Raw genomic sequence first — 17,214 nt, forward strand, 5'->3', positions numbered from 1 at the left:
CGCAACGCCTGGTGGTGTTGGATGTGGATGTCAGAGCGAGCCGCGTTGTGCAGCTCTCTGGCGTCCATGATGCGTACTCTTGGACTCATGCGGCATCACGTGGTCCCGCCAGCCAATCGCCGCACAGAGCGGCCGCTCCAGGAAATACTGCACACGTCACAAAGTGCAGTGAATATTAATTAGCCATGTGCCTGTCCGCTCTCCCCTCCTCCCCAACATTACTGAGCATGTGCAAGCAGTCTAATGCGGCTTAGCCGCGTATAAAGTACTGCATGCAGTACGTTCTCTTGACGTGCCAGCGTTACAATGTAACGCAACGTTGGCATTGTGAACAGCCCATTGATTTTTCCATTACTGTGCAGTGGGCTGCGTTACAGGCTGCTCTAACGTGCGCCTGTAACGTCCCACTGTGAAAGCAGCCTTAAAGAGGAACTCCAGTGAAAATAATGTAGTAAAAAAAAAAAGTGCTTCATTTTTTTTACCATAATTATGTATAAATGATTTAGTCAGTGTTTGCTCATTGTAAAATCTTTCCTCTCCCCGATTTACATTCTGACACTTATTACATGGTGACATTTTTACTGTGGGCAGGTTATGTAGCTGCTCGTAGCTGTTTTGGCTGTTAGAGACAGCTGTAAACAGCTAATTCCTGTCTGTGAACATTGTTACATTGTGGCAGTTTGCCCAGAGTACCGTGGTACTCAGAGTTTCTTGTGGGAGGGGTTTCAGCACAAAATCAGTGATACAGCGCCCCCTGATGGTCTGTGAAAATCATTATATTTCTCATGTAAAAGGGGGTATCAGCTACTGATTGGGATAAAGTTCAATTCTAGGTTGGAGTTTCTCTTTAAAGTTAAAAATTGTAAGTTATATATTTCCAGGATTCTTCACCTTTTATCTCATGTCACTTGTAGGTTCTGGTACCCTTTAAGCTCTAGCCCAAGGCAGAGTGAAAAAAAGTTGGCTTTTACTTACCTGGAGCTTTCATATTCTTAAAGGTCCCTTGGTGTCATCCTGGTGCCCCTGTTTGTCCACTGTCAGTCCCAGTAAAGTCTGCAAGTTGGCTGGGTCGCACACTATAGCACGTGCTGTCCTGGCTATGCACCTCTTCAATTGTGAAGGATACATCCAGGCTAAAAGAAAAATCAAAATTCACTTACCTGGGGCTTCCTCCACCCCCTGGCAGATGTCCTGTGCCCTTGCCCGCAGCTCTGGTGGCTCCCAGTGTCCTCTGCTGCAGAAGCCGACCTCACCTGGTTGGCTTCTTGTGCGCTCCACTGCGCAGGTCACGTGGTCTAGCTGACGTCATCAGGTATGTACTGCGCAGTAGTTCTGCACCTGCGCAGTACTGACCTGATGGCGTCCGCTAGACCATGTGACCTGTGCTGTGGGACAGGGAACCTTAACTAAGAGGGATATGGATGTTTCCTTTTAAACAATACCAGTTGCTTGGCAGTCCTGCTGATCTCTTTGGCTGCAGTAATGGCTTAATCAGACACCTGAAACAAGCATGCAGCTAATCCAGTCTGACTTAAAGTGAACCTGAAGCCAGGACTGCTGCAGGGGGCTGGTAGAAGCCCCAGGTGAGTAAAACATTTTTTTTTTCTGGCTTAAAGTGGACCCAAACTAAAAATACAAGATTACAGAAATAAAATCTATTTTCTAAATTATAATAGCAGCATTTTTTCAGCTGCATGATGACAAATATAAAATATTTTACATTTATTGGAGAAACCCCTCCCTTCCTTTCATATTGCCGGCAAACAATCCGGCAAACTGGTGGAGTAGATGGTGTCCAGCAAAGGAGGAATTGCTAATGGCTGCCACGTGTATAACCCTAGTTATGCAAAGAGAAGGGTGAAAAGCATGCACTGAAATGCTCATAGGCTTGAAGGAGTGTTTATTTATATTTGTGTGTGTGTGTGTGTGTCAGAGTGGTGCAACTAAATATTTTGAATTAAAAAAAAAAAAAAAAAAAAAAGTTTGGTTTGGGTCCGCTTTAAGTGTCCCTTTAAGTTAGAGCACCTGATCTGCATGCTTGTTGAGGGGCTGTGGCTAAAAGTATAAGAGACAAAGGATCAGCAGGAGAGTAAGGCAACTGGTATTTTAAAAGGGAAAAATCCATATCCTTCTCAGTTTAGGTTCCCTTTAAGTAAAGATGTGAAGAACGCTCAAAGCAGTAATGGTACACTATGATCAGCTTATTCCTTAAGGTGCATAAACATTGTCACCTGCAGGGATCAGGACTCCATTTCCTCTGACTGGGGAGGAATGATGTACATACACATGTGGCTACAGTTTTGCAGCTGTAGAAGGGGGAGAAGGTACTCCAGTGCAGCGCATGCCAGAATGGTTTGGGGGGGGGGGGGGGGAGTGTAAGAAGCAGAACCATGTGCTCAGACAAGATCCAGCACTTTAGATCTCAGTAACACATTAGGGACGCTGTGCATACTAGATTCTCGGCAGAGATGGCCCTGACTGGTCGCCTAAGCGGATTCAGCCTTTCCTGATTACTTCCTAGCCTTCTGTACTCTGGGCCTCAAACTGTAAACTACTCTACTGGAAAACATAAGTGATCCTGCAATATTGGATCCTACAAAAACTTTACCATCACACAAACCTACAACCATATTTTTACTAACAAATTATTACATAACCAAGTTAATTCAACTAAATTACCAACAAACCAACAGTGGGCCTCTGTGGTTGTGTCGTGCATGTAAAGGATGTTAAACACTATAGTCCCTTACAGATCTTTTCAGCATATGTGGATGTGATCTGTACATATAGATTTATAAAAACTGATAGGTTTACTGATTGTTTAGAGGAATTTAAGTGTGTTCTGCTTTCCCTTAGTCAGGGCAGTGGTTATTGGTGTTCTCTGGTTTCAGTTTACGTCATTATAGACCAGGCAAATCTCACCAGTGTTCTCCCAAAGCCCTGTTTGGGCGCTCTGCCCGGCTAATTGTGGCAAGCGCCTGGCTGTGAGGGCTCTCCTATCAGTGGAGGCAGGGCCAGCCAGGATAGCGGTGAATAATAATTAGGAGGCAGGATCACACACTCACCTCACCATTCCATTTGTCAGCAGTTCCCATCTATGGCTGCTGCTAACAGGACAGTGAGCTGTGAGTGTGTGATCCCGCCTCAATTATTATTCGCCGCTACCTAGAGCGAGTGTAAGGGGGCGGAATGGAATGCCTGCTCTGTGCACTTCTTGCAACAATAAAGACATGTAATTGCTCTTTCCGGTGTCACCATGTTATGCCTGTCATTCCTTATCAGTCAGTTATCCTATATCATAAGGGTAGCACTAGACAAACTGTCACTTGCATGCCTGAAGTTTAAGTCTTTCCAGCACAAAAAGAAACGGCCTACTTTCTACTGTGCTTGGCACTGTCACCTTGGATACGCTTGAAATTACCTTTTGCATTTTAATATGCAGCCAGCTAGCAATTTGCAAAGCATACTGAATAAAGTATGCTAATTTTCTGGTCTGGAATCTGTACGGTTTCATTGCAGTAGGCCAGGTATCCTCTAACTGCAGGAGTGAAGAACACTCACAGCCTGAATGATTGATTTGAAGAGGTTGCTTATTTAATTTTACGTTAGCCTTGAGGGGATCATGTGCACCATTTTCCCCCTCCCCTGGTTATTTTGGCAAAAGTGTCCAGGCCTCCGCTTTTTAGTTAATCAAAATTATTAAATTGTCCAGTGTGGTGCTAGTCATCGCTTAAACCAGATTCCTTTTTCTGGGTAGCTACTTAAAGCTAATGTAAATGTGTTTGTCCATTTAGATGTATCTCTGTTATGTACTTTTTTCATATAAAAGCATATTCTGAAAGGAGCTGTAGTGTCAGAGAATTATTTTTTTTTGTGACAATTCGTTTTGGTGTGGAGGATGTGCATGCAGGAGAATGTTCCTTGAAAAGTCCTCCACATTTGGCACCTAGGTAAAATATGACTGTTGGAATAAGAACAGAGTACAGATCATTTTCCACAGATAGCTGACCAGTATAAACTGCACAGGCTGTATTCCAGGAATAGGAATGAATGAATGGATGTGATTGTGAACTGTTGGCTTCAGTGGCTAGGCAGCTGAAGACCTGATTGTAAGACCCTCATTTTTAGGTACCTGTTGCTTCGTTTTGCTTAAAGACTTGCTTGTAAACTGTTCATTGAACCAGATCAATTATACAATTATAAGTTTTGAGACTCAATGCTTGTTTCGTTCATAGTGTATAATATATTCAACTAGAAAACAAAATCTATATTTAATGAAAATTGAAAACCCTGAGGGGGGGGGGGGGGGGGCAGGCATGTGTAGTGGGCCCTCCTCCATGCCCACCGCTAACTATAAAGCCCCACCCCTCCGTTCTACTTCGACCCATTCTATTTTGATGCTTCGAAGCTACTTCCTTCGGCCGAGACCGCACAGGTGGTGCACGGCGACACGTGTCCTTTGATCATGTACCCGATGTCGGGAGTGCCCTGTGCAGGTGTTGTACGTCACAACTGCGTAGTGTGTCTGCACGCCCACGGCAGGGAGCGCTTTGTGCAATCAAATGATGCACGTCGCCGGGCAGCATCTGCGCAGTCTTTGTCGACTCTCCCGACCAGGAAATGGCTTCAGAGGGGTCAGTACATCATAAGAGGGGGAGGGGGCATGGAGAGACCCCCATGCTGCCATAATTCCTTCTTAACAATGCCAGTTGCCTGGCAGCACTGTTGATCTTTTGGCATAAGTAGTGTCAAACCCTGGAATAAGCATATGGCTAATCCATTAAAACCTGAGTCTGAGTACGTGATCTGCTGAATGCTTGTTCAGGGTCTATGGCTAAACGTATTAGAGACACAGGATCAGGAGGACTGCCGGGCAACTGGTATTATTTAAAAGGAAATAAATATTGCAGCCTTCATATCCCTCTCACTTCAGGTTCCCTTTAGGTTTTTAGGAAAATATAAAGCAGTGGTTTCTTGATAATTTTCTGGCACATTGGCCTCAATTCTGGTAAGTTTAGTCTTTTACACCATGTAAGTGGTATTTTACCGCATGCAGTAAAAATCAGTTTGCTATTCTTAGATTTTAGTCATAATTTACCGTATGCAGTAAATTGGGTCATAACCTGTGCGGTATTTTACCAAAAGTTGGAATCCTCATGAAAAATAGGGGGCATGTAGGCACATAATTTACTGATCAGTTTAAAGTGACTCTGAAGTCTCTCTAAAATCCAATTTTTACTTAACCTCCCTGGCAGTTAATTTATTTTGCCAAATGGGCAAAAATCTTTTTTTTTTGTTTTTTTTTTTAGTTTTTTTTGTTTCATGTAAAGCTACCAGAGTGGTAGCTACATGAAACACCACTAGAGGGCGCATGTGTCCCTCTAGTGCGATCGTCGCCGGCATCAATAGCAAACGGGGGGCGCGTATATAACGCGTTCCCCTGTTTGGCTTCTCCTGTCGCCATGGCGACGATCGGCATGACGTCATGGACTTCAGCCGACGTCCTGACGTCAGGCGCACTCGATCCAGCCCGTAGCGTTGCCCGGAACTCATTGGTCCGGGCAGCACAGGGCTCTGGCGGGGGGGGGGGCCCTCTTCCGCCGCTGCGGGCGATCGCCGCAGAGCGGCGGCGATCGAGCTGTGCGCGCGGCTAGCAAAGTGCTGGCTGCGCGCACAGCACTTTGAATGGGGTGAATCGCCCCAACAGAGCCTGAGAAATCCTCCTGCGCGGCATAGCCCGAGCTCAGCTCGGGCTTACCGCCAGGGAGGTTAACTTAATTAGCCCTAATGCCCTACCTAAAATACTGCATCCCCACGGCTGAAATTGCAATAAAACCCCCACGAATTCCCTGTGGGGAGGTTTGGGCAGCGCTTCCTGTAGAGGCAGAGCTTTGAGCAGTAGCTCTGCCTCTACGCCCATAAATTCGGCTCTGATTGCTGCCTCTCTCCACCCTTCTGCCTTCTTTCACTGAGAGGGGCGGGGGAGAGGCAGCGATTTAGCGCTGATTGACGAGAATGTAAGCAGAGCTACAGCCTGAAGCTCTGTCTCCCTGGGCAGCAAAATCCACGACCAAGAAAGTAGTGGATTTTTGCCCTGGGATTCAGGGGATATTATAGCGATTTCAGCCGCGGGGATGCAGCCTTTTAGTTAGGGCATTAGGGCTAAAGAAGTTAATTAAAAAACAGGATTTTAGCGAGACTTCAGTCTGCTTGTACTTGGCGGTAAAGTCATTTTATATGTATTTTGCAGTTTAGTGGAGTTCCTGTTCCTGTTTTAGTGGATTTCCTATTCAGGCTGTGTTCTACAGAAGAATAGTAGAAATATAACTGAACTATTTACTGGATTTTGATTGATTTTGACTATCCTAACTTATGACAAGTCAATTAAAGAATATTATTTACTGCATGGCAACCGCTGGAATACCGCACGTTTTCCCGCATTTACCGCACATTGTACCATATGTTGGAAAATGCAGAAAAATCTCAATTGCCAAAAAACCCCCCAGAAAATGCCACATGAGGTATTTTACTGACAAATATTTACTGCACATAGCTACCAGAATTGAAGCCTTGGGTGGATAACTTGTAATCTGCATGATCAGTTGAAATGCCGGTGAACCAGTTTTACAGCTTTTAATCTAGTAAAGGTGGCCATACACTTATAGATTTGCAGCAGATTCGACCATCAGATTTCTGTCAGATGCCTGTCAAATCGAATCTGACAGGAATCTATCTGATGTGTGCCACACATTAGGAACAGATTTCCAATAGATTTCAGAATACTTATACATTATATGTATATGTCTTGTCACTAACTGTCCCTCGGAGGAGCTCACAATCTAGTCCCTACCATAGTCATATGTATATATTGTGTAGTTTATATATTGTAGTCTAGGGCCAATTTAGAGGGGAAGCCAATTAACTTATCTGTGTTTTTGGGATGTGGGAGGAGAAAACCGGAGTGCCCGGAGGAAATCCATGCAGACACGGGGAGAACATACAAACTCCTTGCCGATGTAGACCTGGCTGGGTTCTAAAATCTGTTGAGGAATCTGTCACGTGACCTTGTAACCTCCAGAGCAGAACATGGGTAAAAGCATTTACTTGTTATGAAGGAAAGAAAAAATAAGGGGGAAAAAAAAAACAGGGCTGTGGAGTCGGGGCAATTTTGGGTGCCTGGAGTCTGAGTCGGGAAAAAATTCTCCGACTCCTAATGAATTTGTAACTGTGATTAAAATAGAAAATATGATAAAATGTTCTATTTCTCAGATAATAGTCATTAAAAATGTGTATATATACAGTAATAGCTGTGCTTAGTCCACAAAAATGAAATAAACCAATCAAAATTAGTTACTTGTGCTGCTTCAATAAAGCAGTCCCCGAATTTTTAAGGTCAGATATACATATCTGATTGTGACTGTATATATGATGTGTACACAGGAAATATATATATATATATATATATATATATATATATATATATATATATATATATATATATATATATATATATATATATATATATATATATATATATATATATATATATATATATATATAATTTTTTTATATTAAATTAATATATTATAATTTTCTAGCCAGAACCCGTAGTGTGGCCACTTCGTGTTCTGGCTGGCCAATGTGCAAAGTGGCCGCAGCGCAGGGACCAATGTTAGAAATGTTATGTTTACTCTGTCTCGCTGCGGCCAAATTTATTACAACTTGCTTAATTTAAATATAGCCGGCGGCCACTTCGCACATTGGCCGGCCAGAACCCGAAGTGGCCACACTTCGGGTTCTGGGCGTAACATCTATACTAAATAACATCTATGCTGTAAGAATAAAGCCTGATGTGTAGCTGTGTCACTAATAGAGATGGTCAATGAGATGGAAAAAATTCTGCACTGATGCTGATTTATGCAAATGTATGCACTCCCTTTGCTGATGAAATCAAATAATTTGATATGTTGTTAAAATTTGATTTGGTGACTACAAATTAAAGGGTACCTGAGATGGATGAAAAGTAAAGTTTTATACATACCTGGGGCTTCCTCCAGCCCCCTTCAGGCCAATCAGTCCCTCGCTGTCCTCCACCACCTGGATCTTCTGCTATGAGTCCTGGTAATTCAGCTAGTCAGCGCAGTACAGCCACATGCCGCTCCCACAGCCAGGAACATTCTGCACCTGCGCAATAGTGCTGCACAGGTGTAGTATGCTCCTGGCGGCGGAGTGTGTGCATGCGCACTACGTCCGACTGGCTCAAGTACCTGGACTCATAGAAGATCCAGGTGGTGGAGGAGGATAACGAGGGACTGATTATCCTGAAGGCGGCTGGAGGAAGCCACAGGTATGTATAAAACTTCAATTTCATCTCTCAGGTTTACTTTGTTACACAGTAGTACTATACTCTGCACATGCACTCCCCACAGAGCTGCAGGGAATCCACTGAGAATGTTGTGCACATTGAACACAGAGGTGTTGTCTGTCACACATAAACCTTGTTCAGATTGCGCATGAAGAATGTGTAATAGAGGAATAATCTCCTCATTCCCCTGCAGAGTACCTGCACATCATTCTTACATGCACCCACACTTTGCCTAGGGCCTGATGCATGTTCTTTGTTCCGGTTTGTACCTTTATTTATTTATTTATTTTTTTTACAAGTACTCTTACCAAGGACTAGTTTTAGTCAAAGGGGAATAAATATAGTAGTCTACATATCCTTCTCACTTCAGTTGTCTTGTAAAATTTCTAAGCATTGGCAGTTAGAGACAAATTTTCACGTTACATACTTTTAACCAACAAAATTGTAATATGCAAATTAGAGGAGTCGGAGTTGGTGGAATCCTAAACTGAGGAGTCGGTGGCTTTTTAGACCGACTCCACAGCCCTGAAAAAACCCAGATCGCCGCCGGTAATATTTACCCGTCCGCGATGCCGCGAGAGCCGCAGCTTCACTTGACGCTACGACGATCGTACATGACGTCATGCGCAGTCCTGAGCCTCCTCGCGAAGCCTGGAGGTGAAGGCTGCGCCATTGCGGGATCCCTGGGGGGTATGTATTACGGCGTTGTTTGCGGGTGATTGGTGGGGACCGGAGGCACTTGGGGGACATCATTAGCAAAGTGCTAGCTTAAACATATAGAGCTACTTTTATTTAAAAAAAAACAAAAAAAAAAAAAACCTCCCGGGGCTAAGTGATCCCCTGCGGCGGCTAGCCTGGCACTGTCGGGCTTACCGCCAGGGGGGTTAAAGGAGTTATCAGGCTATTTTTATCAAAATAAGCACTACTTACCGGGGGCTTCCTCCAGCCCCAAGCTCCCAGCATGTCACTCGCCGCAGTGCTGCACGCAGCCGTTTGCCGCAGCTCCGTCCCGGTCCCCGGCGATTGACGTCAGGTCAGCCTGTACTGTGCCTGCACGAGCGGCGCTGTCACTCACCGCCACGTGGACCGGAGCGGACTGCGCAGGCGCAGACCTACTGCGCCTGCGCAGTCTGCTCCTGGCCACGTGGCGGTGATTGACAACGCCGGTCGCGCAGGCACGGTACAGGCTGACGTGGAGGTCGGCCTGATGTCATTGCCGGGGACCAGGGCGGAGCTGCGGCGTACAGCTGCGTGCGGCGAGGGACGAGCTTGGGGCTGGAGGAAGCCCCCCCCCTCCGTAAGTAGTGCTTATTTTGATTAAACATGGCCTGATAACTCCCTTTTTAAGTTCATTCTGTGGACATGCATACCATTTGAATCAAGACTACTAGTAAACTGCAGCTCTGTAGGACATTCTTGTTGAAGTACAGTATTGCTTGGCTTTTTCCTTTTTACAGCTTTGTTTAAGCATAACACTCCTAATTCTTGAGGCCAGAAAATTAGTGATAATGCTGCGTCCTGACTTCGTTTAGAATCCGTGTTATAAAGTGGTATTTGAGTTTGAGAGTGTGAGTGTGTCTTTAACTTTTTTTTTTTCTTGTAACTATTCTGCAGCACCTGCAACAAAGCAGGTAGAAACTGTTCTAGAATAAAGCTTTTTCCTTATTTTTGTTGCCGTGGATTGACTGTCTAAAATGATAGTTTTAAATAGTTTTCCCTGAGGAAATCCTTTAGCACTTGCATAAGTAAATCTCAAACTATTTGGACATTTAGGGATTTTAAAACGGTGTCCCAGTTTTTGGGCATTCTGTCTGTATGTTACACCTGCAATACTTACACTAGCTTCTTAGATAAATCCTAGTGACTGGCCTGTCATTCTGCTGCTTGACCTCTGGCTTCTCAGCATAGTGCTGTGCATATGGGAGCTCTGCACACACCCTTCACAAATACTGTATGACAAAATAAAATGCAGCGACCCACTTACTGAATTGAAGGGGAAAAGGCTGAGTGGTCATCTGACGTCAGGTGGTTTTAGCAAAGGAGCCAGGCGCTTAGATGAGCTTAGCATTTTCTTTTTGTAATGTATTTAAAATTCCTGTCCAGATGAGTGAAGAGCAATCTATCCACCGCTCCTTTCCAATTGCATTACTACCTGCACATGGAATCCATTTTATTTTTTTGGGATTGTGACCAGCACCATGGCTACTGCAGAGTCACTGGTCTAAAGTTAATCTTACAGCAACTTTGGTAGGAACTGGGGTGTGACAGCTCTCCACTAGCTGGGAATAGCCACTTAACTGTCAGCTCCATGCTGACAAAGGGCATTTGTCTACAGCAGTTGTGTCAAATGTCAAATTGGCATTCTCCTGTATATATCTATACTAAGAATTTAAAAAAGAAAAAAAAAAGTGTTGGAGTTGTTTGTATGTCAGCCTGCAAACCACTGGAAATGTTTGTAGTTATGTCATTGTGAATTCTGCATAACAGGTCAGTGTTCTCTCAATGTAATCGATTTTTATTCAACCATATGTATGTTGTGTACTCAGGTGTGCAAGAGCACACGTGTCCCAATTTCTGTGCAATAAAAATTAGTACCAACCATTGATAAGGGAGCACAGAGCTAATATAAACTTGTTTATTCAAAAACTTTAAGTTGCAAAAAGACACAGACTGACAAACCTATAAAACCCCCCTTAAAACCAAAAATGATCAATAGGACTTGCAATGAGCATGTGTCCCTAAATAGGAGTGCACTTCCTATATATCTAGGATTTAGAACATGCATGCAAAATATCTTCGGGCCCAGCTTGATCAAGACTACATGACATCGAATGCAAGGTTAGGAACCGTGTGATCTTCAATACTGGCCCCCGTGTGCAGCTGTGCACGCCTCTGAGTTTTCACACAACCATTACTGACACATAGCAGTTTGTATGTCAAACCTCAACCGGCTGCTCTGTATGCTTTTACTTTGCCAGACTTGGTCACTCACGTGTACCCTCCACGACGGACTGGGGCTCACCACTCGTTTCCTCACTGCACAGACAAACTGGTGTGGCGTGGGAGTTCCTCCATCTGTGAACCAAGAGGTGGTGAGCATTAATTGTCGTTCCTCCGGCTGTTAGTGATGATCGTCAGACGCCAGGAGGAAGGTTGCGGAGGCACAGGGGCACAGTACCACGCCTACCGAGCAGCGGACGTCGCGTATCACGTGACGCGTTTCATCCACTTAGGATTTCTTCAGACGTCTGAAGAAATCCTAAGTGGATGAAACGTGTCATGTGATACGTGACGTCCGCTGCTCAGAGGCGTGCACAGCTTGACATACTCTACAGTGTACAGCTTGACATACAAACTGCTATGTGTCAGTAATGGTTGTGTGAAAACTCAGAGGCGTGCACAGCTGCACACGGGGGCCAGTATTGAAGATCACACGGTTCCTAACCTTGCATTGGATGTCATGTAGTCTTGATCAAGCTGGGCCCGAAGATATTTTGCATGCATGTTCTAAATCCTAGATATATAGGAAGTGCACTCCTATTTAGGGACACATGCTCATTGCAAGTCCTATTGATCATTTTTGGTTTTAAGGGGGGTTTTATAGGTTTGTCAGTCTGTCTTTTTGCAACTTAAAGTTTTTGAATAAACAAGTTTATATTAGCTCTGTGCTCCCTTGTCAATGGTTGGTGCTGGTATGAGTAATGTATTAGGTGAGACGAGCGCTATATATAATTTATAGCTTCTGGTTGATATCCTGTGTTTTTGCAGTGTTTCTCAATAAAAATTAGTGTTTTGGACATAATTTGATGTGGCGCGTTTATACCTGAAATTTTTTTTCTTTTGATTAAGGGCTTGTTTCCACTATTGCGGTGCGGAATCGCCTGGATTCCACCGCTGATGAAATCGCATGCGGATGCGATTTCCCATGCGTTTTTGCCGCGAATTCGCATAGGTGAGGGTATATGCGAATTTAACCATGTCACTGCCTGTTTGAATTACATTGGTACCTATGCGAATTCGCATGAAAATTCGCATACCATAGCCGCATGCGAATTTCCTATTAAATACATTAGCGGCGATTCGCATGCATTCCACTCGCAGGCGAATTCGTTGGCTCTTTTGTGCGTTTTTTTACCACTGAAAAAAACGCACATCACCAACGCAACAGTGGAAACAGGCCCATCCACTTGCATACCATGTGCGAATCTGCATGCGTTGGACGCATGCGGATTCGCGATAGTGGAAACGAGCCCTCAGTGTTTTCTCAAGGCTGTTTTAGCCGGGTGCTCCACCCGGCTAATTTTGGTGAGCACCCATCTGTCATCGGCTCTCCACCTAATCTTCCTCCAATGCTGTAAGCATAATTGCGGCAGCCCTGCATTCCCCTGTTGCGCCCCACCCGGCTACTATTACCTGCCACCCGGCAGGAAAAAATTCTGGGGAGAATACTGCGGATACTTAAGAAGGTGGGATTTTCATATAGAAAAATGCACAGGTTTTTTCCACATTGCGGGGCTATGCGACTATGTACATCAGTAGCATGATGGCAACACTCACACATGGGTGAAAACCAGGCTGCATTAATCACCATTGGGAAAGAAATTGTGGAAACTGTGGCAAGCACAGTTAAAGCTCTGATGCGGTGGCATTAAGATGTGCCTCCATGGGGTGGACTCCTCTCCACTGCCGGTGCCAAGCATTTGCAAGTGCCGTGTTGGTGTGCAGGAGCTGCTTGACAGGTGGTGACTGTGCCACTTGTATTTGCCGATGTAAAAAAGGTGGGAAGGCTAGGGTGTAACACATGATAAAGAACACAGCTTTTATTTTTTTTTTTTTTTTTTTTTTTTTTTGTTTTCCCTAGCCTAAATATACTTGTACAGTGTTTACTGCTTTCAGATATTACTATAAACTATGCTAGGAAACTGTAAGCTATAGTTTTGTGAAGACTCAGTGTGTGTGTGTAATGCTGCATACACACTTGAGATAAGTCTTTGGAAAAGCCAAGATCACAGACCAATTTTTACCCCATTCCATGTAGTATGAGTGCCATACTCTACACAGTCTATTCTATGGAGCTGAACTCCCCATCAGATAAAATCTTTGCAAGATGCTGCACACAAAGATGCCCGTACACATTCAAAAGATCATTAGCTGCAAAAGATCTGTTCCTGCAAAAGATCCATTCCTGCAAAATGCATTCATAGTCTGAGATCTGCAGATCATCATACACACCTTGTTTTTAACAGGCAATCCTCTGCAGATCAGATCCACCAGGATGGATTTTCAGATCTGCAGATGATTGTGAGATATGCAGATGAAGTCTGTTAAACAAGGTGTATATGAGGATCTGCAGATCTCATAGACTATGAATGCATTTTGCAGGAATGGATCTTTTGCAAGAAGTGATCTTTTGCAGATAATAATCTTTTGAATGTGTACGGGCATCTTTGTGTGCAGCATCTTGCAAAGATTTTATCTGATGGGGAGTGCAGCTACAAAGCATAGGCTGTGTAGAGTTTGGCTCTCCTACTACATGGAATGTGGTAAAATTGGTCTGTGATCTTGCCTTTTCAAAAGACTTTTATCTCAAGTGTGTATGCAGCATAAGTCATTGTCTTGCAGTTTTTGTTTGTTTTTACAAATTTTGCCTTCACGCTGTATTATGCTGGACACATTTTAAACATTTTAACTTGGTTCTTGGGTCTCGCAGGAATCCTTCCTCTGCTTTCTATGAAGCATTTCAAGTGAAGTTCCGTGGGTCAAAGAAACTGGGTGATAGGTATGACCTTACATGACCACGTGCAGACGTTTGCATGGACAGCTTGCAACGAGCTTGATTCTTGCATTAACCAAATGGGAATGGTGCTATCTAAATGATTCAGCTTTTGCAGGGCAATATAACTGTTTGGGCGTGGGCAGCTTGTGATGCGATTTGTTAGAGTTCAATTAAGTAACCATTCTTCCCTCCTCAGGATTTTCTTGCTCCCTTCAATGCTGAAATCCAGTTCTGGTCTTCCATATATTTGGACTTGATTTAAAAAATTCTGCAGAAACTTTGGCTGCTATTTTTTTTTCCTCTTGATTGGTTAGGTCCCAAAATGGAGAACGCTAAAACCCTATAGAGCATTAAATTTTATACTTTTTTGGGCTTTATGATTTGGAAATAAAGTGAGGTTTGTAGATGGTATGTAAGATGAGAGCAGATCTTTCAAATCCCACCCTACCCCAAGCCAAGCTAGTTTTGGTTAGTGTAGTGTTGAACCCTACTCCAGCATTGTTCTTTGCTGACTAGAACCACAAAATTACCATTTTGATTTTGGCTTACAAGTTAGCCTTGCTATTTGTAGCAGTCCTCTACTATTTCTTGCATTTCGTTGTATGTTTTGTACCATGGGGAGTGGGAGAAAAGGTAGGAGGCTTTCTTTTGCACATGAGAGCCAAGTTGTCTGGAAAGCTATGGACTAGCTATTCTCCTATGTGTGGTGTAAAAGATATGGGGATACCTATACAGAAATCGAACAATCATTTTGGTTGTCAAGTTTGTCTGTACTGAGACAAGTTTACCACAGCAACAAAGCAGGAAGATGGCTTAACGAATGATCAAAGAAACTGTTTTTCTGTAAACCCCACATACCTATAGCGCTTTTAGCCAGCAGCACTAAAATGCTTTTTGGAGGTCTCTCATCATGGGCCAGTGTGGGGAAAAAGGCCTTGTTTACCAGCTGTTTTATACCAATTTTGTGTCAGGGAGGCAGAGCTGAACTGTAACCTGGCTGTAAGGTGTTTACTTTACACTGCGTGACAGACACACACACAGGAACACAGAGCTTCAGCTGATGATTTACACCTATTTGAAGCTCTATTTCTGCTTTCTATCATTCTGAACAGATTCCACTCACTATTACAGCCACTGCAGATTGTTTCTATGTGCTGGGCACAGTCCTCCGCAATAGTAATGCTCACAGTGAGAACTGTTCTATGTAAATGTCATTTTCTTCATATAAAACATGAAAAGATGGGAAAAAAAGCCTTTGTATTGCTATTTCTAGTAATTACTGGAAATATATGTGGCATTTAGAATTTTAGTGAACTTTGATAGTTGTCCTTGAAAGAGGAACTGTAGTGAAAATGACAAATAATATTGCTTAGTTTTTACAATAATTATGTATAAATGATTTAGTCAGTGTTTGCCCATTGTAAAATCTTTCCTCTCCATGGCTTACATTCTGAAATTTATCACAGATGACCTCTTTAGTTTTTGCTAGGTGATCTGTGCGGAATGTTCTATGCACAGAGGGAGATACTGGTTGCTTGGCAGTTGGAAAAAGCTTCCATTTCCCATAATGCAACAAGGTTCACAGACAGCAAACTGTCAAAACCATGGTCATGACATCACACTGTGGGAGGGGTTGTTTCACCACAATATCAGCCATACAACTCCCTGATGATCTAATTAGAGAAAAGTTTGATTTCCGATGGGAAATGAGGCATCTGCTACTGATTGGGATTAAGATCTATCCTGGGTTAGTTATTTAAACTTCCACTGAAGTCAGTGTTGAACACCAAAAATTGCATTTGTAAAATACTTTTTACAAATACGGTACACCCAAACATTTTAGTTCTAAAGATAAATGCACACTATTTAAAAGAAGCATTCTTTAAGCTGGCCAATAACATCAAATCTTCTTCATAACATGACTGGGTTTTAAGGTTCCACCCTCAACTTGCGAACAGCTGCATGGCTATAATTAGTATAATACCCAACAAAATGATGCACTGAAGGAGAGGCAAAGCAAGCTCAACCTGTGTTCACTTACTTTCCAGTTGTGTAGAGAAGTACATGGTTTTGCAGTACCAGAGGTTACCGTCAGAGGCCTGCTTATGCAAATTCTTGACCACAGTAAAAACGTGTCAGTTGCAAAGCTTTCTGTATGGGGAGATGAAGGAATACGAGACCACCTTGTGTTAATATTTGGAGCCGCAGGGCTGCCACCTTTATTACAAGAACTAGCAGAGAAGGGGACTAATTTGGGTTACATTGGGAAGTACAGTTAGAGACCCATTAATGTTATGAGGAAGCCACATAAAAGGCTTGCTCCTTTACTATTTAGAATACTACAGAAAGTGATTACTAGATTGTGTTTTTACACAGGAAATTGAAATTTGTGTGCTGAGTTAAGCAGAAAGAGGTGATCCTTCTGTGATTGCATTGCAAATGAAAAAATAAATAAATAAAAAAAATAAAAAATCAGTTGACCACTTTTATTTGAAGAGCTAAGTCAATGTCGCCCCCTTTATGGTACCACATGGGATGCTGAAGGAATGGGTGACCCCTTTCATAATCCCCTTAGGGTATTGCGCTAAAGGAATGTTACCCTTTGTTACTGTATGGGGAGCTGGAGAAGTGGGGTGAGACCTTTATGGAATTGCAAAAGCCACTGGAGTAATTGGCCCCTATATGGCACTGCATGGGCCACCAGTGGAATAGGTCACCTCTTTGTGGTGTCGCTTGGCCTGCTAGAGTGATGGGTGATCCTTTTAGGACATATGGAGAAAAAGGAATGTAAGACCAGTTTACTCCTTTGGTGGCACCACTATTGTACTATATGGTGAACTGAAGGAATTGGTGACCCCTTTATGATCCCACATGAGAAAGTGAAGGATTGGGGACCATACTGTATCTCATGGAAATGGCTAAAGGCAGGTTTCTACTCTTCCTGTCCACTTTAAAGATTTTTCTTTCCAGTCTGAAATTTATCAGCTATGAAGTAACACCTCCCTCCCCTCCACACACATGCTCGTGCACACACATATGGTCCGCTTTGCCATTTTATTTTTGTCATTACACC

General features: G+C 43.3%; 1 protein-coding gene across 3 annotated transcripts in view; it reads left to right on the forward strand.

Moving 5' to 3' along the window:
* TSC22D2 (TSC22 domain family member 2) overlaps positions 1 to 17,214 on the forward strand; it is a 73,778-nt gene that overhangs the window by 6,470 nt on the left and 50,094 nt on the right. The window contains exon 2 of one of the 3 annotated variants that reach the window (XM_068280802.1): positions 14,076 to 14,144. The exons of the other annotated variants lie outside the window; for them this stretch is intronic. Coding sequence (XP_068136903.1) covers positions 14,076 to 14,144 — 69 coding nt within the window. The remainder of the gene's footprint in view (positions 1 to 14,075; positions 14,145 to 17,214) is intronic. 3 annotated transcript variants of the gene reach the window in all.

The sequence above is a fragment of the Hyperolius riggenbachi genome, chromosome 4, assembly GCF_040937935.1.
Source record: "Hyperolius riggenbachi isolate aHypRig1 chromosome 4, aHypRig1.pri, whole genome shotgun sequence".
Taxonomy (NCBI): Eukaryota; Metazoa; Chordata; class Amphibia; order Anura; family Hyperoliidae; genus Hyperolius; species Hyperolius riggenbachi.